This window comes from Protomyctophum bolini (assembly GCF_963924005.1).
Source record: "Protomyctophum bolini genome assembly, chromosome: 1".
NCBI classification, from domain to species: Eukaryota; Metazoa; Chordata; class Actinopteri; order Myctophiformes; family Myctophidae; genus Protomyctophum; species Protomyctophum bolini.
Window position 1 is genome coordinate 55,007,158 of NC_137862.1, and position 25,454 is coordinate 55,032,611.

General features: G+C 41.8%; 2 protein-coding genes across 2 annotated transcripts in view; one reads left to right on the forward strand and one right to left on the reverse strand.

Moving 5' to 3' along the window:
• Positions 1–5,365: 5,365 nt before the first annotated feature.
• aph1b (APH1B gamma secretase subunit) lies at positions 5,366–15,097 on the reverse strand. The gene is made up of 6 exons (XM_080778758.1): positions 14,751–15,097; positions 12,493–12,663; positions 10,901–10,974; positions 8,341–8,463; positions 7,998–8,125; positions 5,366–7,342 (listed from the first exon to the last, which is right to left on the reverse strand). Exons 1-6 carry the CDS (start codon positions 14,861–14,863, stop codon positions 7,175–7,177), a joined length of 777 nt encoding a protein of 258 aa, XP_080634884.1. The 5' UTR covers positions 14,864–15,097; the 3' UTR covers positions 5,366–7,174.
• A 3,499-nt stretch (positions 15,098–18,596) lies between these two features.
• Positions 18,597–25,454, forward strand: part of LOC308315634 (Golgi apparatus protein 1-like) — a 50,493-nt gene continuing 43,635 nt past the window's right edge. The window contains exon 1 of the mRNA XM_080763712.1: positions 18,597–18,959. Within this exon, the coding sequence (XP_080619838.1) occupies positions 18,603–18,959 (357 nt within the window). The 5' untranslated portion in view covers positions 18,597–18,602. The remainder of the gene's footprint in view (positions 18,960–25,454) is intronic.

A 25,454-nucleotide genomic window follows, 5' to 3' on the forward strand; every position in this document is an offset into this window, starting at 1 on the left:
CCACATGGGAGACTGGGGTTCAAATCCTGGTTCAATTCATTCAGGTTCCAGCACGTGTTTATTCCCCGTGTGAGGTCAAAAGGGAGGTGAGTGTGTCGGAGTGACTCACAACCGTCTCCCTGATGGCCTGAAAGTCTAATATCTCCCCCGAGTCACAGGGAATTCCCTTTAAAATGTTGTTTTAGTGTAGCAGAGTGCGCTAGAGGGTGTTGGGTGAAATCACCCCTGAGCTATATCTTGGAGAAATATGGGGTGGTGGGGAGGAGGGCTAGGCGGGGGTCGCGAGACATGGCCAAAGCATTTCCGGGGGTCCCCCCAGCCAAAAACGTTGAGAACCCCATGTCTACCTGATGGCCTCTAATATCTCACAGGTGCACAGGGAATTCCCTGTGGCTTAGTGGTTAAGATGTTGGCTTTCCACATGGGAGACTGGGGTTCAAATCCTGGTTCAATTCATTCAGGGTCTGTCCAGCATGCAGTTATTCCCCGTGTGAGGTCAAAAGGGAGGTGAGTGTGTCGGAGTGGCTCACGACCGTCTGCCTGATGGCCTGAAAGTCTAATATCTCCCCCGAGTCACAGGGAATTCCTTTTAAAATGTTGTTTTAGTGTAGCAGAGTGTGCTAGAGGGTGTTGGGTGGAATCACCCCTGAGCTATATCTTGGAGAGATATGGGGTGGTGGGGAGGAGGGCGAGGCTTCCCCTCCCCCACTGGGCGGGGGTCCTTCCTCACTGGGCGGAGATCTCATGAGTTGGGCGTGTCATAATGTAATAGAGTCTGGAAAGGCACTGCAGCAGCTTCAGCTCATAGCATAGCTCATTAGGCAATAGACTTTCAAACCATACTTCTGGGTTGAGTGGCTTTGAATCCTGCTCATGCCACGACTTTTGTGTCCACTGCAAACAACTTTTTTTCTTTTGCAGATAAAGTGAAGTTTGCTTTGGTCCGACATGTGGTGCGACGTGCTTGTGGTTATGTTGAGGTTTGGGGTCGTAATAGTAATGTTCGACATACAGTAGGCCTACACTGTGGCTTTGTGTGGTGCCACTCAAAGTGTCTACTGGGTTGGGCTTTGTGTGGTGCCACTCAAATTATTTTGGGGGGTCCCCAAATTATTTTCAAAAAGAATAAATGAAAAAAAGTTCAACTGAATGGCTGGAAAATGGAAATTAAGAATTTACATAGTATGTGGTGCATGCACAAACTTTCCTTAACGATTATATCTGGTTTCAGTATTAATTTATGACATATTTTTTCTATTATTAAGGTTATTTTTGCAGTCAGTTTGTATTGGTGGTGGGGAGGGGGGCGAGGCGGGAGTCCCCAGCCAAAAAGATTGAGAACCCCTGGTCTACCTGATGACCTCTAATATCTCGCAGGTGCACAGGGAATTCCCTGTGGCTTAGTGGTTAAGATGTTGGCTTTCCACATGGGAGACTGGGGTTCAAATCCTGGTTCAATTGTTATTCCCCGTGTGAGGTCAAAAGGGAGGTGAGGTGCCTGATGGCCTGAAAGTCTAATATATCCCCCCCGAGTCACAGGGAATTCCCTTTAAAATGTTGTTTTAGTGTAGCAGAGTGCGCTAGAGGGTGTTGGGTGGAATCACCCCTGAGCTATATCTATCTTGGAGAAATATGGGATGGTGGGGAGGAGGGCGAGGCGGGGGTCGCAAGACATGGCCAAAGCATTTCCGGGGGTCCCCCCAGCCAAAAACGTGGAGAACCCCTGGTCTACCTGATGGCCTCTAATATCTCACACGTGCACAGGGAATTCCCTGTGGCTTAGTGGTTAAGATGTTGGCTTTCCACATGGGAGACTGGGGTTCAAATCCTGGTTTAATTCATTCAGGGTCTGTCCAGCATGCAGTTATTCCCCGTGTGAGGTCAAAAGGGAGGTGAGTGTGTCGGAGTGGCTCACGACCGTCTGCCTGATGGCCTGAAAGTCTAATATCTCCCCCGAGTCACAGGGAATTCCCTTTAAAATGTTGTTTTAGTGTAGCAGAGTGCGCTAGAGGGTGTTGGGTGGAATCACCCCTGAGCTATATCTATCTTGGAGAAATATGGGGTGGTGGGAGGAGGGCGAGGCGGGGGTCGCGAGACATGGCCAAAGCATATCCGGGGGTCCCCCCAGCCAAAAACATTGAGAACCCCTGGTCTACCTGATGGCCTCTAATATCTCACAGGTGCACAGGGAATTCCCTGTGGCTTAGTGGTTAAGATGTTGGCTTTCCACATGGGAGACTGGGGTTCAAATCCTGGTTCAATTCATTCAGGGCCCAACACGTGTTTATTCCCCGTGTGAGGTCAAAAGGGAGGTGAGTGTGTCGGAGTGGCTCACGACCGTCTGCCTAATGGCCTGAAAGTCTAATATCTCCCCCGAGTCACAGGGAATTCCCTTTAAAATGTTGTTTTCATGTAGCAGAAAGTCAGTAGCCTAGTCAGAGCCTCGGCCTGAGCATGGCCTCAAAAGTCTAATATCTCCTCAGTTCACAGGGATATCCTTTTGGTCTAGTTAGTGGTTAAGATGTTGGACTTTCACACGAAAATCACGGCACTCCATCTTTAACCCATTCTGGGCGGGAACCCCTTTTGGAAATTTAGCTTTTGAAAAATAGCAGATCTTATACAAGCTTTAATCTCATAGCGCGCTATGAGTGTGTGCGTGCGTGCGTGCGTGCGTGCGTGCGTGCGTGTGTGTTCAAGCGCATGTTCTCATTTAGGGTAGTAGTGAGGATACAGACAGTTTATCTTCAGTATATCTTCATTTCTGTCCCTCGCAGATCGTCCACTCCACTCCAGTACAGTACAGTACAGTACAGTACAGTACAGTACAGTACAGTACAGTACAGTACAGTACAGTACAGTACAGTACAGTATATCTTCAGTGTGTTGTGAAGAGGTCAAATACTTGCAGGAAGAATGAAGTCATGGAGGTACAAATGGCTGTAGCTACTAGCTAGGCATTGTGAGAAGAGGTCAAAGATGAAGACCAAGACGATACAAACTAAGAGAATGAAACCACCGTCACTGCAAGAAGAACTATTATGTAGAAATGTCTGAAGAAGGACATTATGAGAGTCTTGACCTGCAAAAGATAGACGATGCAGTCTATGAAGAGCTTCGGACCGAGCCCAAGAAGGACAAAGGCCTACCAAAGTCTGGTAAGATTAATGAGTTTAAAAATCCCCCCCCAAAAAAATATCCCCCATATTACGTTTTTACCTTTTAAACAAGATAGTTCAGGAAGATATATAAGGCTACTTGAGAGGTTTATAGCACCACAACAGGTGGTGCTATATCTGTTTATTTACCCCCACCACCTTTTACCTAAGAGTTCTGTTTTCCCCTGGAGTGATTTTATATATCCTGAATGTACTTTATATCTCCCTGCTCTTATGGTTGTGATTACTGGTTCCCAAACATCACAATTCTGTTTTGAGTCTCAAGCTAAAAAGTTTGGGAACGTCTTTCAATATGCTGAGCAGGGATAGCAGAGACTGACACTGACACTGAGAATAGTTAGAGGAGTGATTAATGTAATATGTAAAAGTATTGTTGGAGGTCATTTCAAAGCACTTTAGTCTGGTTGAGTTTAGCTACTGTAGCAGGACTTTTAGACTTATCTTGTATAGCGGAAGGGTGATACTCCATACTGTTTTTTTGTTTGTTATTTTTGTACTGTACTGCGCAATGCACACGAGAACAATGCAGACAAACTTGTAATAAAAAAAAGTAGAAGACACACATTTTGTTTTTTATTTCCCAAGTGGAAACTAAAACCACTAACATAGAAACTGTCATTTTACCCTGATTTAGAAGGAATCTTATACAATTAAAAAAGAGGGAAATCTATTATTCAGTATACACATTTTAATTTGCCTAAACTTAGCAATTCATCAGCTACTGTAAACCTATGGTGTTAGTGTATGAATGAATTATGGCAAAAAAATATTAATTATTCATGATTTGCATTATACTTTTTGAAGTGGACAGTCCATTTCCCATTGTCATTTTTTCTTTATTAAGACAGCAGGAAAAACTGAGAGGGAGACAGTATACTGTAGGAGACACTCAAACAATAGGAAAGCTGAGAGGGACAGATACTGTATTAGGAAAGCTAAGGAGGAGACAAACAGTAGGAGAGCTGAGAGGGGGACAGTGAAGCACCAGGAATGGGAGAGGATAGCCGTTATTTTATGCCAGAAACAGGCACATTTCATTTTTATTTCCTTTTAAGTCATAATCCTGCCTGCAACAGTCTTGCTGTTTAGGCCAATACAATAAAGCACACTGGCTGAGCCCAGGAGCCCACTCTAAACAAGATGTACTCACAGACCTGTCTCCTGGGCTTTACAGAATTTAAAGCACCACTGCTGTTATCTAGAGTGAGCAGGTACAGTACAGTAGGGATTCCGGCATCCTTTGTCAATACTGCAGCAGGGACTTGAACATAGCGCTGCTCTGTTACATGAAGGTCTACCAATACAGTGGTTACTAACCCTTGCCCTCAAGAGTCCCCTGGTATAGTCGTTATTTAATTAATTACATTAATCTGTGGTCCTTGTCATTCTAGCGGTCCATCGAGTCCAATCAGGTACTAGCTGGAACTGGAATCCTGTCAGGATGGACAACAACACAACAGTGCTATGTGTGCCAGGGCCCCGTTAGGAAAACCAGCTGTGCCAGAGTTAGGATAGAAAACCAACAGTAGTTTTTAAGAAAAAAAGCATAAGTTGGGAACCACCACACTAGACTATAGGCCAGTTTTTCCAAAAGTCCCATCCATATTGAAGGCTTAAAAGAATAAATCCACATGCAAGGTAGTCATATCAGAATGTGATTTATATGCCCAATTTGTTCTACCGGGGACAGGGTGCAGTTCTGAGTTGATTTGAGTTCACTCTTTGTATGCACTAACAGAGGAACTTTGCGTATGCTACATGCCTGCCTGTCACTTTTGTAGCAATTCAAAGCTCCTGTTGTAAAGGTATTTGGTGTTGTACAATGTATTGTACCTTTTTAAAGTTTTTAGGCAGTAACAAATCAGATTAATATGGTGCTTCTCAGAATAATGCTGAAACGATTCCCCAGGTAGAAATCCCCCAATTTTGATACTCCAAAAACAAAGCGCAAATGTTTTTTGCATCACTATGTCCAACTACAAATACTCAAATACATGACCAAAATCACCAGTTATTCACAAGAATACCCCATTTACCCCAAGCACTACTTGACTTGAAAATCCTTATATGGCATTATCTTGCATTCTCTCCACAGTCTTGACTTTAAAGTTGCTGTACTTGTGGAATCATTTTAACCCCGGCCAACAGTAACATTGTGGTTGTTATACTTGGACAAGTCCCAGATATGAAATGTGCACAACTTTATTATAAAGCAGGGTGTGTTGCTGGGAGAAAAAAAATAATAGGAACATGCTAGCTCAGTTAACCATAAAGGTTAACGAGTTTATAAAACAATTGGCATTTTAACCAATTGTGTAGAGAAAAGGCCAGATACCAAGAAACAAGCACTCCACAGGATGCTTGTCTGACCTTTGACCTTAGTGAAAAGGCAGTTCAGCGACCTTAAAATCATCACCATTAACATCTGGAGTCACCACTCTCACCAAAATAGGGTCCTATACCTCACTTCATATTATGGCTCCTAAAGTGGTTTCAGTTGGAAACGTGTACCATGTCAGCATTTGATGTAAAATAACCCAAAATACCCAATTTATATAAAATATTCCATATGGAACAATTAGGTTCTTGTATGGGTTCTCTATAAAGAACCATATAAAATGGGACTCGTATACAACCCTTTGTGATGCCATGATGTAACCTATAGGGCTTCACTTTTTGGTAAGAGCGATGCATCAGAGAATTGGCCACACTTGAAATTAAAAGGCATCACAATTTCATATTACTACGCTTATCTACCAAGTACCAAGAAAACATAATCCAGATAAGACACTTAAATGCTTTGCTATACAAAGACTTTAATCCACGGATCAAACCTGTGCATTTACCCACGTTAACAAAATGTTTAGTGTTGTATGCACTATGTAATAATTTGATGAAAATGTTGCAAATAGCTTAAATAACTTCAAAAGCCTTTTAAACATATGGTATATTTTGAGTAAGAACAAGCACAGTATTATGTACTTGCAATATAAACCTATAAATACACAGGTTCATTCTCTGGAATAAGGACATTGTACAGTAAAGCTTTAACAAGCTATATTTAATTAACCAAATTTACCTAATGCACGCCATATTCATATTTAAATTGTTTAGTATTTCTGTGCATGTACAGCTACAGAGAAAATGCAAGTAAACCTTCTGCTAATGTCCTCCATTTGTATTCCGAGTCAAAGGTATATTTGATCATTTAAGGTCTGACATAAGACTGAACATAATTTCATGTTTACAACCACTAAAGAAAGTGTTCATTAAATACCTGAAATACATTCAGGTCAAATCTAAACATCTCATTGAAGAGCAGACACAATATTTTTTGCTTTTATAAGCGACAAACATGACTAAAACAAAATCCCATTGGGATGCACTGAAAAGAGCCAAGTAGAGCTAGATTTAAAAAAAAAGATGGAAAAAAAAAGAAAAGTTCTGATGCAGAATTTGGACACAGGACAGTCACACTGTAGTTACATTGGCACCGATAAAATAAGCCTCGTGTTCTTCATCATCACTTGCATGTCATTGGAGGGGATGAAATTAAATGTTACATTTGCCTAATTTAATTTGTATCCCCCACCTCAAACAAAAAAACTAAAATGTAATTATGGTCTCAAAATTACTGAGTGTGTTAAGAAGAACTATTATTAACTTATTAACAATTACATTTTGTGATAGCTACAGTACAGTATGTGTTTTGTGATGCCTACAGTTAAGGCATATGTTCACTTGTGTTCCCTGCATAATTTTCATTTTTTCTTTTACTAAATGGAAAGTTATGTTACTTAACCTTTACCCGTTTAAGAAATGATATCAGCATCAAATATCGCCTCGATTCATTTTGTTTCGCAGTATGACAACAATGAGCAGATTTAGCAGAAAAATCACAAACTTCCATCTTGACCAAAGTGTATGTATGTGATTTCTTTTCTGTTTTTTTTCTTTTTGGAATAAAGTCCCCCAGTCAGATCCAGCACAATGCGTTATCTGGGCCGGTGGTTAGCGAGCAGAAAGTCTTTGTCTTTGCAGGTGAGACAGAGTTTGAGGTTGCGCAGGGAGCCGCCGGCGCAGTAGAAGGCCCACACGCCCATCAGGAACACGATGACGTATGTGGGCACCAGGCTTCCCACATACTCAGGGTTCTGGAATGTCTGAAAGAGGTACAAATAAGCCTTTATTTAAATACTCATAGTAGAAAGTTCCTTTATTATTCACTATATGCACAATATGATCTCATTTTTTTAATCATTTCCGTATTTTTGAGGGGTCCTAGTATATGCCCAGCCTTGTAGGTCTGTGCGAACACAAACGTTGGCTGATGATTGGCTGAACACCCCATAGCGATGATTTTATTGGCTGAGCAAAGTACATATTGAAGATAAAAGTGAGGGCAGAAAAGTGAAGACACCAAAAGTGATTGGCCGGAATGACATTTGTGATGAATTGATTGGCTGAGCACAGAACGGAATGTGATGTACGATGATAAGAGCGACCCTCACTTCACACGAGTGTGTGATTCTTTTTAAATTAATCTCAAATGTATTTGCATTGTTCTTATTTTTATACTACAGTTTCCATCCGTTTGCATCTTACAAGATTAACAGGATATACTATGGTACTAAGTATGACTGGTGCCACACCTTTGTACATTCCAATACTCGATGTGTTGCCATGTAAGTGTAAAATCAAGTAACTCATATCTGCACACCATACAGACTCAACACACTAAAACAGCCCACTTTTCTGTACATATTGTGACCTAATTCTTCTTATTGGCATTGCTAGATGATCTACTTTTATACTTACCAGGCATGACACAAGGAGGTGGCTGACGACGACTGCAGCAATGGCCCACCAGCGCTGTTTTTCACATGCGTCAAAGAACACCACACCCCAGAACATGTGCAACAGGATGATGGCCATGGTCATGAAGGCTGGTGAGGACAGCTCACAGGTTAGACACAGGACCCTAGTACCAACCATTTGGTTATACAGAATGTACTGACCTCTGGTGTCCATTCAATATATTTTAAAAAGGACTCGTAAAGTGCTCTGATATTATCAGTTATTCGGCCATTTGCTCGGAATTTTCCGAACGACCACTGCAAGGCGGAATGGTACGCTTAACTACGCTAAGACCTTTTTGTACCTGAGGACAGGAAATAGTGCTGGGAGTCTCCATGGATCCCCACAGTGCCAGGCCCCACAGAGTCAGCCAGGATGTTGACCACGGAAAACGCTCCGCTCATGAAGCCAAACCCCAGGCCGGAGACTAGAAAAAACAAACGCCAGTATTTGGTCATGTACAGTGAAAGAGAAATCAAGTTACAGAGACAAAAATGTGTCCAAACAAATAATATTCCCTCAGGACTAGGCCTCAAAAGTCACACACACGCTGTCAAATCTATTTATAATGTTATTACATCTATATTGGTTCCTATTCATGCACATTAATTTCTTTATCGTATTTAATTACAGTCTTGATTGTGTCGTGCTGTTCGTCTGTGTTCAGCAGTGCGATCCGAGGGAGACACAGACAAAGTGTACATTTTGAAAGAAGGCAGAGAGCGATTTATCTTTGCCCACTGACCGTGTGTTTTCCATGCAGGGCAGGTTGTGTTGTTGTTCTGTGTTGTCGTTTCTGTGAATATTGTGTGTCCGCTGTACATGTATATTGTTTCGACCGAGACCGGTTCTACAAAATGTCTTCTAAATTACCGGTATGACATGTTTCTCATACTATTTCATGTCAAGGACCCCTAGAATTATATGACTTTGGCCTCCGACCCCCATCTCAAAATGTGGTGTTCCAGGGACCCCACCAGAAGCAAAGATTTGAGTTAAAAACTCTCGCTCTGAAAGAATATATATTCAAAGATATGTGCCACACTTTCATGATTTTTCAAAAATAGCAGATCTTGTAGATCCTATAGATGCTATTTTTCAATGGCTAAAGTATAATATAACACAATGTTTAAAACATCAAAAGGGGTTCCCACCCAGAATGGGTTAAGGTTTTAGGAAAGCTCCGCTGTGATTGTAATCGGGCCATAGCATCACAGAAGGGAAAAGAAAAAAAAAGAAAAAAATCACAAAATTGGGTTGAAAACGCAGAGGTAAAGTCAATGACGTTACGTATCAGGGCCACAAAGCACAGGCATCAACGGCTAAAATACTCACGTGCACACACACGTGCAGTCTTTAAGTGCATTATGGATCGTAATGTGCAAAAAATGCGATATTCGGCGCTTGATTCGACCTTAGATCGACTTATTTATGATAATAAATCGAATCGCTAGTATAGAAAGGCCTCGCACCACTACGGTGACCTGGCCGACTTTCACGTCAGGTTCAAACTGATCAACTGTCAACCAGGGGGGCAGTCAGACGGATATTTTGTGAAGCCACTAAGGAAATGAAAGTTCATATAATGGCCTGTTGTGGCGCTGTCATTGGGCTCAAAAAAACCCATAGCCCCATAGAAGTCCATGTATTTGGGCCCAACTTCACCTAGACTGTATTACCTTAATAAACATGGTCATGAATACTTTTTGCTTCCAGTCACTAGTTTAAAGTCTCATTTCTAATGTCATAATATTCTTTTTGGAAAATTATGGTCCCATTTATTTAAAAAATGACCATAAAGTCGCGCATGTTCTGAGGGGCGTGGCAGTCTATGAACGGGATCCCCCACCCACTCGAGTCAAAATAAAAACCAACGAAGAAGAAGGGGGAAGTCCCGCCTCGTTGTCTGGGCCAGCCAATGGGCCAGCTGGCCTGGACTGGGCCAAAACGGATCTAGAAAGATGGCGACTTCCATTGCAAGGACTGACAGGCTTCATTTTACGTTCACGTTAGACCCGCGGAACGCTTTGTCCATATTTTTTACAGTCTATGCTGTCAACATCCACTAGGTTTTGGGACTAGCGTTTCAAATTCGGCTGGCACTGGGCAAGGACCCCATCGTGTGGCCATTTTTGGTATGGCACTGAACCAGTTCTCAATTGTAGTAAAAGATAAATAATAGTATACCGACTAGTATTTCCATGCCAACTAGCAGGAGCAGCAAAATGCAATAGACTTGTCAACTAGCTGCACACACATCCCCACTTGATAATGTACTTGCCACATCAGGCAAGTGAGAGGCAATGTGAGGCTTTGTAAATTGTTCACAGAATCTCCTATTTCTAATTTATTATTACAAGACAAATAACTATTTATTTGTATAACTGTATTTATTAAATGAGCTCGCAGCGCATTTCTTTGTATCCAAACCACTCATGTATGAGTCATCAAGTTAGCAAAGGAATTCATTGTTAACGGTAAAGTAGATCACAAGATCCAGTCTCCAAACTCATGTGACCAAGTTGAAGTTATTGGCCAAGTTGAAATCATTTCCACGCATCAACTCAGAGTAAAGCGTAACTTTATATTTTGAAAAATGATCAATCACCAACGAAGAAGATTTGACACTTTAACATTAAATAGTAAAGGACGGATACCACAAGAAGATTATTATTAATATTATTATTATTTAAATGCCTACTGTATGCGTCAGCAGATTAAACATTGGAGATATTTCGCTTAAATCATCATATAATTCAGAGAACGACTGGAGCTGCTGTACCATAGACCAGTGGTCTTACAACAGTATATCAGCAGCTGTGCACATATATGAGGTTAATTCATGAGTATGAGTGGAGCTGTACCGTAGGCCAGTTGTCGTATGGAGATGGGCATAGTCTCCTCTTGACTGAGAACCAGTAGACCTTCATTTGCTTTCCTGGAGGAATAACAAAATAAGAAACTCAGAAGAATGTCCATTTCCAAAATACACTCCCTCAACAACTAAGTCAAACAATGACCCGGCCTATAGAACAGAGCATGAGGAGTTGAGGACATGTCTTCGAAATCCTAAACGTTTTCTGAAAAACCTGCTTCTATGTCAGTGTTACTCAACCTTTTTCTTGTCAAGGACCCCCAGAATTATCTATATTTGGCTGAAAATATATAGTTCCAGCCAGGGATCCGCCCTCAGAAGCAAAGATTTTAGTTATTCAACGATTTGCGACACATTTTCGCGATTTTTCAAAAATAGCAGACAAGTTCATAGCTCATAGCGCGGCACTTGGTACCGCGCTATGAGCTTGTAGATCTGCTATTTTTCAACAGCTAAAGCATAACATAATGCTTAAAACGGTTTCAATAAATCCTGAGTGTTCATCAACTTTGATGGGTTTTATAGTGCAGATTCACACTATGGTCCAGGGCGCGCACTCGACACCACTTGGCAGATGTTGTAGTTAGTGTGAATGCCGCGTACTGTTGCGGATCACCCAACCTTTCCCGGGACCGCATGGAGGCAGTCTCGGGACCGATTGAAGTGTACTCGGATACAGATCAGTGCAATGTGAAAGCATTGAATACATTTGCAGTGATGTAAATAGCTTTTCAATGTAATGAGTCCCGGGATGCAGGGATGGTCTTTTAGATGAGTCCCAGGGACATTTTATGAGTCCCACTTTAACGACGTTAGGAGTCATATTTTGCTATTATTTTTTTACAAATTGCAGCATTTAACTCCCATTTAATTTTATATGGTTATATTCATGTAGAAAACAGAAGAAGAAATGATTATTATAACTAAAGCTAGCAAAATAAACTATAATAAAAAAAGTAGTGCATCCCGTGGATGCAGAGGTTGTTGTTTTATTGTGTCCCTTAACTATAAACTGCGTTTTGGGATGCAAAATGCACACAATTTTAATCTCTGCATTTGAATGAAGTGTACTCGGGTGGGGAAGAATCAAGGCCAATGTGATTCATGGCCATTGCGGACCAGGCAATGGTATTTGGGAAACAGTTTGAATCAAACAGACTGTGTGAATCTGCCCTTGTATCATTTGCACCTTCTCAGTTACAAAAGTGGACAAACCCACTCTTAAAGTTACAAATGGACGATGATACATAGGGATGGGATGATAATGACAATTATTTACATGTCACGATTATTGTGGCAAAAATAATTTCAATCAACAATATTACCACGATAAACAAAATATGCTTCAAATGTAAATTGCCACTTTTGTTAACCACTTGAATCCCCAGCGTCAAGTAACATTCTGGGGGGAAGCTACATCTACAAGCTCACACGTCCCACAATATCAAACATTGATAATATTCATTTTAAACCATAATTTAACCAGTACGTCAGTCACGTCACCCTGCCAAAGTGTTTAAAGTGTCGATGCAAAAGGTGTAAAATAATTTAGACCATCAGTGCACTTGGATTTAGACTTACTTGAGGAGCTTGTAGTAACCGAACCTGAACGTCTCTTGGAGAACCACAGAGAGCACCACGCCGAATATGAGCAGGCCTTTCTGCTGGGTGGCACTCTCTTTGTTACTGATCTGAACTGTGATGAACCATACTAGAGAGGACAGCAGCAGGGACACCAGCCAGAAAAATGCTCTGGAAGGAAGACAACAAAAGATAGACACAAGTAAGTACACAAATCCTGGCCTAGGCTAGTTGGTTGGTACACACATTATTTGGCTTGAAAAGGCTAGATTCAAATTCTGCTGCTTTGTCAGGTTTTGAATCTTTCATGCTTTGTTCTGGATTTCTAAATAGTTTGTTGTGCCTGCGCCACATTATTTACAGTAAGTAATAAATGACACATTATGTTTTGCACAAAGAGAAAGAGGGGTAGATGTGCTTCCATGCTGGGAGAGGCCAGGAGTGGACAAAGCAATCACATCATCACACCAATTATGTGTGTGCTCCCTTGATGATCTTTTTCATTTTCATACGGTACACTGTGACCACATTTCCCCAAAGGAGATAGCCTTTTGAGCAAGTTTATTTTCCCTTTGAAAAAGCAGTAAGTGTGATTTTCTTTACCTCAAAAATAATAATAATAAAAAATAATAAAAATAAAGGCAATATGCAATTAATAACATCTGTAATTGCATGAAAAACAGTAAATCACAGTAGATCAGCAGTTTCTGAAATAATAGCCCATTGAATATTAAGTTACTTGACAGTAACAGCTGCGTGTGGGTGTATGGTTGAAAGGTGCACTAGTGCACCTTTCAATGTAAATTAAACACTCGCGATTCGAGCCGTGTGGAAAGCCAACATCTTAACCGCTAGATTAAGATGTTGATGTTCTTGAAGATACAGAAGGTCACGCCACGGCACAAATGTAACTGTGTGATAGGGTTCCACACAGGCAGATATTTTCTGCAAAGAGCCCCAACCAAGCAGAGCCCCTCTCAGAACCCTGTTTTGTATCACAGGGTGATGCTGGTCATCTGTGAGGGCTAGGTGGACAACTGCACATCAAATGTTTCATTAAACCAGATTTATTTTCAAAAGATTCAGATTTATGTAAAAGAAAACTAAACCTACATGCTTTCTAGCAAGCAATTTAAGCATACAGCCTAGTTTACTGTAAAATCCACCGTAGTCTGAAAACCCACCTCTTCAGACTCCACCATGGCCCATAGCACTTGCCCTAGCCTAGCCCCTTAGATAGCATTTTATGACGACTCTTAGATAGTATTTTAGACAGACTTATACGTCGACTTATACAGCTCGTTACGTAGACAGCACTAGAATTGCATCTCATGTAGTCATATCACTTTATAGTACACATGTATATTGTATAATATATAATATAGTATAGTGTATGTATAGTTGACATAGATACTCCACTGTTACGTTCTTAGTTTATACATGATTCACGATAACTACTTTTTATGTGATGTATGCCATGCTTTTGTTTTTGCTTAAATGCTCTAGATCAAGAGCGTACCGGTATGCTAAATGCCTAAATTGTAAAATGTATATATTGTAATAATTGTATATACATACATACATTGTTCCGAATGGAACTAAGCCCAACCATAATCACGATTTATTTAAAATTCCAGAATCCATCATCTCTTTTTTTTAATTATTATTATTGAAGTGGTACGATTTTACAACACAGCACTTTTAGTGCTTGTTTGTTTCAACAATGTTGGTGTTGCTTAATTTGTAAACAATTAAAATTGGGACACCCTCTGCATCTTCAAAGAAATTGTCATCGTTTATTGAATTAAATCCTTCCCCACTTGCAAATGGAAATCACTAGCTAGCTATAGTCGTAATTTGTAGCGAACCGTAGCCCAGCTACGTTACGCCGACGTTGGTGACCTACCTAATACTGTAAACCAGAAGTCACTCTTATAAGTCTTTAATGTGCAAATTAGAGAATGCCGTTACGTTGAAAAGGGTTGATAGATGATGTGGGTCTTATTTAAATATAGCAAACTGATGTTAGGAGAGTTTTCTGTTTGACACGTTCTAGGCTACCCTGTATTATGTCAATTTCTATAGCAAAACAGCGATCTCTGGAGTCACTGACTTCCATACATCACCAGAATCTGTGTAACAACTACGATTCACTAGCTAAAAGGCTATCGTGCGATAGCCCATCAACAAAGAACTATTAAAGAACATTCCATTGGATAGTCAGTCCTTCGCCACATACCAGCCACCAAGCCACTTACCCTGCTATTAAAAAGATGACTCTCAGTGGGTCTCGGGCGATAGTAAACAGGAACAACGCAATGGCGGGGCCAAATGCAATGAAGGTACAACCGAAAAACACAGAGGCTGTCATTTTGTTGTTTGGAGCCTTTTGGTCTGCAGCGCTACCTAATGCGCTTTGTCTCTTTGTTGTGAAAAGAACCAAACAAACAGGTTCCCTAATATAAGAAGCGTAAGATAATTACGTGTTGTTGCCAATTTAGTGTAGTAGATATCTCATTGTTCTTCATAAATAATACAAATTCCGTTTTTCTCCCCCCCTGTGTGTGATGTGATCATGTGAAACGCTTCCTTCCTGCTCCTTGGCTCAGCCTCACATTGATTGTTTGGGAGAGACCACGTGACCTGGATAGATTGGGTGTGTTCATTATTTCATACCGGGTGGTGTAACCCTGTCACATGACCCCATGCCCCTTATATATAATAATAATAATAATAATAATAATAATAATAATAATAATAATAACAACAATATGCCGTATATAAGGCAGTGGTTCCCAAACCTTTTAATGCCAAGGACCCTCAAATTGACACTAATTAGCCTGCGGACCCTCATTTGAAGAGATATGCCTGGGAACACCATACGAGAAGATTTTTACGGCTTTAGCTGGGGACCATGGGGACCCCCTGGAATTCCCTCAAGGACCCCTGGGGGTCCCCGGACCCCACTTTGGACCACGCATAGCCGTGGGCATGGTTTTTTGGCACCACTGAAAAATCTGCCATTCATTTTTCCCATAGAGATTTATATTTATATAGCCTAAATTATTGTATGCCTAGAATCTGCCCTTGATCGTATAATTAAATAAAATTTGTATCATTTGCATACAATTTTACAATCATTTGCACCAAAAATTGCTCCGATGAGATGTGACTTCACCCTCCCCCCGACACCTCTACCTTTGGTTTCTAGTTTTTAACCTTTTAATTAGTTAATTTTTGTAATTACAGATTTTTTAAATTGTATTATTATTATTATTTGTTGCCATTTTACCTTTTACCTTTCCCCCCAAAAAACATGGCAGGCTGTACAAAAAAAGGCCACAGATGATTATATATATTTTTTAATGTTTACATTTAATGAGAGCATATTGCTTATTTTACTGTCGAGTGACATGTGCCAAGTTATTGTCGAACATCTTGCACCATTAGCATAATGGAGACATCCAATGTAGGTCCACATTTCTTGTGTGAAATAGCACGAGGGACGGACCCCACGAAAAGACCAGGCCCTTTCAAGAAAGGAACATAGAAAAAGGTCAACAGGCATAGGACAGAGGACATACAATAATTCAAACTAATAAAATAGAAATAAAATAAACATGGTTTAGTTGCAAAACATTTTGTTTTGTTTTTGCTAAACAGAACAGAAGTGCAATACTTACAGAAGTATACTTACATTGCTGACTAAATCTTTTTACACCAAGAACTGCTAGTGTAATACTGTACACGTGGCATCCATCTGTAATGTCATATGCAGCAGCTTTGAGTCATTATTGTTGTGAACACAGTGTCATAGCTTTCAATTCTCACCGGCATAATACAACAGGGGCACAGCACGGATATGTTACATCTACTGTATTGTCAGGGATGACTACTCCCTTATGTCTCTCTCTCTCTTACCTTCACGGTAACACTTAGCACAGAGAAAACAGATTTTATCATACTGTCATATAGCCTATGCAGTCAGTATGCACCTATGAAAACAGATTTTATCATACTGTCATATAGCCTATGCACACAGTTTTACAAACACAGAATATGATGTTATGAATTTATTATCCAAAGTGCCTTGGACTCTGCATGGCAGTCCTCCCTAAGCCAAGCTTGCACCTAACCGCATACCTGAATGTGACCTGAATGTGACTGGATATCAAATGGAACACAACCACCCTAAAGACTAATCATTGTGTATATCCCTGCACTATACCTGCATTGAGTGACCTTGGTACATAGAATTTGATCTATTGAAGATTCTGACCTTCAAATGTACATCATTTTTGTTTTGATTGTATTGCTGTATTGTTCTTTCTGCTTTGGCAATGCAAACGTACGTTTTCTCATGCCAATAAAGCCCTTTGAATTGAATTGAATTGAATTGACTGCAGGTGATGTCTTCTCCATGTATGGGCTATCCAGGGTTTGATGAGGTCAGTGTCAGGATCTCAGGCTCAGGGCCAGTAATTAAATAAAAATCGAGTTTATTTCTTCACGAGGCTGAAGGTGGGTGCAATTCTACACATGGAATAGTTCCACACAGGGAACTATAGCTGTTCACACGAGCTGAAATGTCAATACCTATAGCCTACTTCATGATTTGAACATGCACATTACATGGTACATCATAATCATTATCAGATTTAAATTATTTTTGAGGGGCACCGCTAGCCCCTCCTATGTCCAGCTTTGAGGGTTTGTGTAAACCCTCAAAGCTTTGATATTTTTGTCCTAAAACAAACATTGTCCACAAACCCTCAAAGCTTTATATTTTTGTCCTAAAACAAACATTGTGCCTTTGACAATGAAGTGTTTGTGTAAACACAGACATTGAAGACAAAGGTGGGGACGCAACTTGTGCTTGGCCGGAAGTATGTGATGATAAGAGCGCCCCTCACTGTCACTTCACACGGGTGTGATGTTTTTGAGGGGCGCCTATATTCAGTTCTTCATCCTACACGAACATTAAATTCCCATTGACAATGAATGGATACTTTTACGTTACAGATGTCAGAACATCATTGTGATGTCAGAACAGGCCAGCTCCATATATGGAGATCTAGGGGTGATCAGGTGTGATCAATTGGCTAATTTGGGCCCTGTCCAGAGCCTATTGCACTCCCTGTGGGGGTATATGGAACGCGCATGTCAGGGAGGTGCATACCGGTACTTAGTTTAGACATTAGTCATTGGTTAGACATGGGTTAAGGTTAGGTTTAGGTGGGGTGTGCTGCCCCGTGGGAGGTTAGGGTGAGGGTGAGGGTTTGAGATAGGTTGTAGTTGTAGGACTAATGACTGGTCTAACCAAATGACTAGTCCAAACTAAGTGAATTTGAAGTCGGTGGGGCTAATGGTTCTCGAGTTACGTGGATTACAGAGGTACACACAGACATGAGACAAACATACAGAGTCTAGCTTTATAGTGTCTGAGCAAATCGGCTTATAGTGTCTATTTTTGTCCTACACAAACATTAAATTCCCATTGACATTTGACAATGAATGGAGAATTTTACATCATAGTGTATGAGCAAATAGGCATACTCTATTTTACGTCATGACGATGTATTGTACATGGTAAGAGCGCCCCTCACTTCACACGGGTGTGATTTCTTTTATAAAGATTTGTTTATTTGATTTTAACAGAAGCATGTAATGTTGCATAGGCCTATCATACAGCATATTGCATATCAGCAGACCTACATTAAATTAGGCTATCTTTCTTGTTCTAATATACATGTTTTATTGCAGCAATTTAGCAATTGTTGTAATATCATGCCTTAAATGATATTACTGTTGTTGATATATTACTGTTCTTTGGCTATATAGAAGTGTCTATTTGTGTCTCTAAATGTTTTGATGAATTGACAAGTGTTTATTGGGTCGTCCACTCACAGTTAACAGTCTTTGTATTCATTGATCAATCAATAAAAAAAGTGTCTACGCGTCTCTGTTTTGTTTTTTTAATCTCTGTCAGTCAAAGCTATCAGTTATTTTGGGCAAGAGACACCGTTGTACTACGGACTATACATGAGGCTCCTGTCAGCGGCGTTCTCCTGCCGCCTAGCGGATCCTCGCCTTCATTTCCCTCCCTGAAGATGGCGGCGTGCAGACGTGCTCGGCTGCTCCTGCTGTTGACGTCCCTGTCATTCTGCGTTGTGTGCGGCGCCGAGGGGCCAGCGGGCGCCTTATTAAACAATGACATCGCGTTAAACGACCCCGGCGCGGATCCGCCGAAGCCACCGGCGGCGGCGAACGCGGCGGAGCCTCCTCCTCCTCCCGCGGCCAGGGATGCCCCCGCTCCGCCGCCCGCGGCCTCGCAGCCCCGAAGGGCGACCGCCGTCTGGAAGCTGTCCGAAGAGGAGGCCTGCCGGGAGGACCTGGCTCGGCTTTGTCCGAAGCACACCTGGACCAACAACCTGGCCGTGCTGGAGTGTCTGCAGGACCGGACCGAGGTAAAGCAAAGCTAGCCTGCCTGCCTGGCGGGGAGACGGTGGGGGGGATACCGGTTAATTCCTGCTGAGTGTGTTTTACAATGATCTTAGCTACAGATGAGATGAGCCTCTCTAGGCAAGGCAAGGCGAGCTGCTGCTGTCACAACAGATCATGTGTGTAAATCCTCGGACTCTCTCTGTCTGTCAGACCAGTCCGTGGTAGTGTTGTTTGTGTCAGCTCAGCTTCCCCAGCGGACAGCACGCACGCACACACAGTCACAGAGAGAGACACACACACACACACACACACACACACACACACACACACACACACACACACACACACACACACACACACACAGACAGACAGACAGACAGACAGACAGACACGTGTTCCTTGTTAAATGACAGATTATTGTATCATGTATGTGGAAAATAGGAGCTAAATGAATTTAATCCCTTGTTAGAGCCGGATCTGGGCTGCTCGTGGTTTGTTTGCTCTGGTGTTGTGATTGTGGACTTCGTTGACATAAAGGAAGTATTTTGACTTTTGAGGTACTGTACAATACATGGCCATTCCAGCCATTCCAGCCTATGGGGGCAGGGGTGAGGTATAGGCCAAGTAGTAGCCTGACCAATTTGTTTTGGGAGCCTTGTTTTAAGGTGCTTTTGAGGTGCTTTGGTACCATAAGGTGCATGCATAGTCGAAGGAACTAGCTTGTATGAGGGCAATAGGTATTTTTTTATTGACCAGTGCGGAGATCCTGTACTTGTACAGGAATCTTGTTCTTTGGTTGACCTTTTTGATTACGTTGGTGGCCATTTATTCCACACGAAAGATTAGCCTCCAGGATGGAACCTCTAGGTAATTTCATCTTTTCTCGTGATAATATTGTAACTCACTTTACCCAAGAAGCCGTTGGCCTGGCTGAGAGACCTCAGGGCCTTTTCAATGTGCAGTACTCTGTTCCTGTCTGAGACCAGCAGTGCAGAGTCATTGGCATGCAGGAACAAATTGAGAAAGATGGTACAGAAGATGATGCAGATTTCATCATCATGTCCTGTCATTATGTGGGTTGCGCACAAACAATAACGCTTGTTTTCAGGGTCTAAGACCTAAGACAGACACACACATGCACACGCACACGCACACACAAACATGTTAACATCCTCAGTGCAAATGAATACTTACCGGTACCTTAGAATTGACTTATGAAAAGTATGGAGGAGAAAGCGGCCGGGGTACAAGGTCTCCACTCTCCAGCTGGGATCGAACTGGGTCCTTGCATTTTAATGAAGTAAAAATAAAATATAATTTATGAAAATGTATGGACATGCTTTTCTGTTATAAAATTACCTTACACTCCAACATATTGGTTAACATTGCGCTTAGTGATATTGGTGCCAGTGGCTAACTCAGTGGCTATAGTTTGATGTCTTCAAATTGGCTGGTAGTAGGCTGTAGCATCTACTACTGTTACACACACTTTCCTTTATTCAGACACCTGTCTCGTGCCAACCAACTTGATTTTTAGAATAGTGTGGGACAATTTCTTTTGAAGTACAGCCAATGTTCACTTCTAGTATATTATTTGAACACTAATTTTTGTTTTTTTGTTTTTTTTACTGTAGAATGTAGATCATTTCCTTATTTGCCCTTTGCTGAGCAAATATCACATGGTCATCTCACATCTCACTGCAATGTGAGAGAACATTGCTTTAATAAATTCAATGTTTCTAGCCTACGTTTTTTTCTTCTTCTGGCGGTGGGTTGGGTTGGGGGGGACAGACAGTGAGTTCCTAATCTGTTTGTGGTCAGGCCGCAGGGAGATGTATTTGTGTGTTTGGGGACCACCAAGGTTTGAATACATTGATTGCGCGGGCTGAGCTCAAGGTTTTACTGCACTGTTATCTTAAATTATGCCATGCCTTGCTCAAGGGCAGTTTTTAAGCAACCTTGGTGGGCTCGCAAATTATGTGCTATATCTACTGACCCTGGCCTGGGGTCGTCACCAGAACACAGCAGGAATGCTCCCTGCTGTTAGCCTACAGGAAAAGCAGCATTCGCTGGGTAGGCAGCACTACTAGTGAGCCTTTATTTTGCGGCTGCATTCTGGAGAAGGAATGGTACACACAGTGTGTTTCTGCCAAACGCTATGACTGCATGTCTTTATCCTCTGAGCTCACATTTTGAAAATGTCCTCCCTTCTTTTTTGTGTCTCTTCATCTCCCTCTTCTTCTCCTCCCCTTCTGTCAGTCTCTCTATGTCTGTGAGCCTAATTGCTAGCAGTGTGACTGTGTAGTGTGTATGTGATTATGTGAGGCTGGCCAGTCTGCGACCTCGGAGACAAACGGTGATGTGTGTGCAGTAGTTGGAGACATTACAAGTACTGTTGATGACGGCCATTATTATGATTGACCCATTTTTTTCTGTACCTAGTTTATTATTACTTGTGTTGTATGAAGTCTAGTCTACTACAATGTTTCAACCTTCAGTTGAGACAACATGGGGACAGTGGTACAGTCAGTGTAGTAGCCTATACATTACTCCTCTGTGTTCTTTATCTCATCATCCTTATATTGGGTTGTTTTCTCTCTCTCTCTGTCTGTGTGTGGTGGTGTCATTGGGAGCTGGCTGTCCCTATGTTGTCCAAGACCTTTAGCTCAGTGCTTTCAGACTGCTGTGTTGATCACGGCAGATGACAGGGCCTGATTAACTGTCACCACTGTCCTCATCATCACGCTATGCTTCCTCCCCTGTCCACGACTACAGTAAATATTTCCTCCCCGTCTACAGTAAGTTGCAGAGTGTTCATTTATCACTCGTGAGACTAAAAAAAGGTCCTGGATTTTACTTTGGTCAGCGACGACACGCCGGCTATTATACACCTACAGTCATTTCTCATTTAGATTGATGCTTTGGTCATTATTACACATGGCAATAAGTAAGCAATTTACTTGGAGGGTTTTGCAGAAGTTTGTGCAATGCACACGGTCATCGCCGGCTGTTGATTGGACTGAACATGGATTTGTTAATACTACTTGTTGTGATCTCTAAATGGACCCTCGGTCTGGTTCTGACAGGCTGGTAGTGTGTGATAATCCAGTTGAAGTATTCCTTTGGTACGGCGGCGGCGGCAGGCCCAGGAGAAACAATAACGCAACGTGAGACAGTATCACGCTAAAGGTTCACAAAGTTTATTACACAAACAGGGAACGTATATTGTGCTGGATCATAGTGACATAGTGACAACAAGATATGACGAGACATAGAAACGTGACATGATAATGACAACGCAGCAAGGCTGACTAAAATATGTCTCTCGTAGCCTATCTATAAAGTAGGCTACAGTACAGGCAGTACACTGTATCTCAAGTTCAAGTACACATACTTAGAAGTACATGGACAACTCAATCTTTCAAGTGGGGGCTGTACTGGCCGCCTAAACACAGTTTATTTAACTTGCATAAACTATTCAGTGATATATTTTCGGCCTATTCGGGCCGAAACCGAATAGGCTGAAAATGCATTATTATAAAAAGAATTATCCCACGATTTTGTAACCCATTTTTCACCCCTGTGTCAATTATCTAATGTGATCCTGGGCTCTACACACCCTCCACCAACCTGGGGAGAGCAACGGACTTGAACTCATGCTTCCTTCATGCATGAGTGTCCAAGTCGCTCCTTTACACCTGACAGGGAGGAGTTTCCCTGGTTGGCGCGTGGAAGGAACACGTTATTCCAACCAGTTCCTTTCCCCTCCATCAGGCGCCCCGGCTGGCCAGGGGGAGGCAGTTTAGAGACCAGGATTACTGCATGTTTTTGTGAGGGTACCTACCCTAGGGGACACGGGGGGAGAACATGCAAACTCCACACAGAAAGGCCCTTTCGCCAACCCCCCGCCTCGGGTATGGGCACTGGAAAAAGCATTTTTAGCCATTTTCTGCCGAATATCTTCTGCGGACGAATTTTCGGTGCATCACTAGTTATTTTATGAATGAAGCATTACATTCCACTAGTGTGTTCTTGTTTGCAGAATGGATAGTGAAGAGACCGAATGTCAGAGCGTGTTCCCTCTACGCTGGTGTGAATTAAGGCCTAAAGTAAAACCTCACACTGGCTGTGCAAAAGAGTGAATGTGCTTTAATATGCCTCCGTAGAGTGCTGTCACATTTCTAGTTGCTCTTGTCCTCCTTGACTCACATCATCCTCCTACATGCTCTATCCTCCAAATGCTGATGCGATACATGACTGCTTCCCCTGGTGATCTCAGGCTTGAGCAAAGCCCTAATTACAGAAATAATGACTTTGCTCCACTTGAGTAACAGCTGCACTCTGAAGAGGTATAAATGGCTCTTATAAATCTCTCATCTCTTCTGTGCATGGATGGACCCCTCCTCCCCCAGATGATGTAGATTTATCTAAACCCATTCAGAACGGGAACCACTTTTGGTGTTTTAAGCATCATGTTATACTTTAGCTATTGAAAAAGCAGATCTACAAGCTCATAGCGTGGCACAGAGTGCCGTGCTACGAGCTTGTAGGTCTGCTATTTTTGAGAGAACGTTTTTAATTCAAATCTTTGCTTCTGAGGGGTTCCTGGAATAACATATTTTCAGGTGGCCAATTACATATCATTTTTGAGGGTCCTTGACATGAAATTATGGAGCACCACTGATACAGAAACATGAGGTATTTCAGAAAACTGTCTAGACTGTCTAGAAAACTAGACATTTCTTTTAATTTGCTTTAAAACAATCATCCTCGATCTCCTTCTCAGCTGTAGTAAACAGTTATTTATTTCTGGTCCAATCCCGTTGTTGCGCAGGGGGGAGGTGCGTTTCAGCCGGTTACTGGCGCTATAACAGGCCGTTGAGGAATATTTGGGGCAGAGGTTCGTCATTGGCATCCAGGGAGTGTGTGTGTGCAAAGTTTGGCATGGATCGGGCCAACGGTGCCGGAGATTAGCTGATAACGGACGGATGGAAGGACGGACCTACAAGCTACCTACAAGCTACAAGCTTGTAGGTCTGCTTTTTTTGAAAAATCGAAGAACCACTGACATTAGAAACATAGCTTTTTCAGAAAACTGCCAGGATGTAGAAGAAGACAAAATGTGTTAAGGGCTGGGAAATGTTTTTGTCTTATTGACTTTTGGCTGTGCTGAGGCTTGTTTGACCAGATTATACAACAAGGCAAAGTCTAGGCTTTCAGTTTCGATGAGAAATAATAGTTTTGAAATTTAAATGCGGGGTTGGTGGCAAACAGTTGACAGACAGACAGTGAGCTGCTAAAGTCTTGTCAGCAGCAGCACATTACTCATCATGTGCTTAGAGTGTTTTACAGTGTCCAGTCCAGTGTCCAGCATTTTTCCATTTTAGTTTTAGTCATAGTCTCTTTTAGTCACCCGGGATGTATTGTTAGTCTAGTTTTAGTCGACTAATGTCATAATATCTTAGTCGACTAAATCTACAGGTGATTTAGTCGACTAAAATGTGAGGCCGTCGTAATGACTGATTTTATTTTCAGCATGCAACCAAGTGTAAAATGGCTTATACTGGATCTCTTGTCCACTATAGTCCTTTCCTAACATTTTAGTGTAGTTTTTTGGTGAATGTAAAAGCATGATGTAAACGAAATGCCTTGTGATAGGTGGCACCGTCCGCGGCAGCAGCGTTTATGTAGCCTAATGTATTATAAAATATATAACCATACCGTGGCGCGCACACACACACACACACACACACACACACACACACACACACACACACACACACACACACACACACACACACACACACACACACACACACACACACACACACACACACACGGTAGCTGTGCGTTATCTCTCTTTTGCAGACTGTGTGCTCTCCAATACAACGATGGATGGCTGCATGGACCACTAGCTTTCAGTGTACTCCTCCACACACACACACACACACACACACACACACACACACACACACACACACACACACACGACCACCTATTTCATGCATATATGTACATATTGTAGATCATACATCATTCCTACGAGAATCAGGAGTGTTGGCAGACATGCTGTTGTAGCATTACATCACATGCTCACACGTTGTCTGTCTCTTTCTGACAACATACATCTAGCAGCACACAATGTGTTGAACACATTAAACACATTTAGACCTGAGGACGATTCTAAAAAGATGGCTTCTAAATCCTGACAGTTTTCTGAAACACCTATGTTTCTATGTCAGTGGTGCTCAACCTTTTTCCCTTCTTTTTCCCTTATTTTCCCATTAGGCCGCCGACCCGCATCCGAAAATATGTTATTTTCCGAGAACGCCTCAGAAGCAAAGATTTGAGTTAAAAACGTTCACTCTGAAAGAATATATATTCAAAGATTTGCGCCGCATTTTCACGATTTCTCTAAAATAGCAGACCTACAAGCTCGTAGAGAGGCACTCGGTGCCGCGCTATGAGCTTGTAGATCTGCTATTGTTCAATAGCTAAAGCATAACATAATGCTAGAA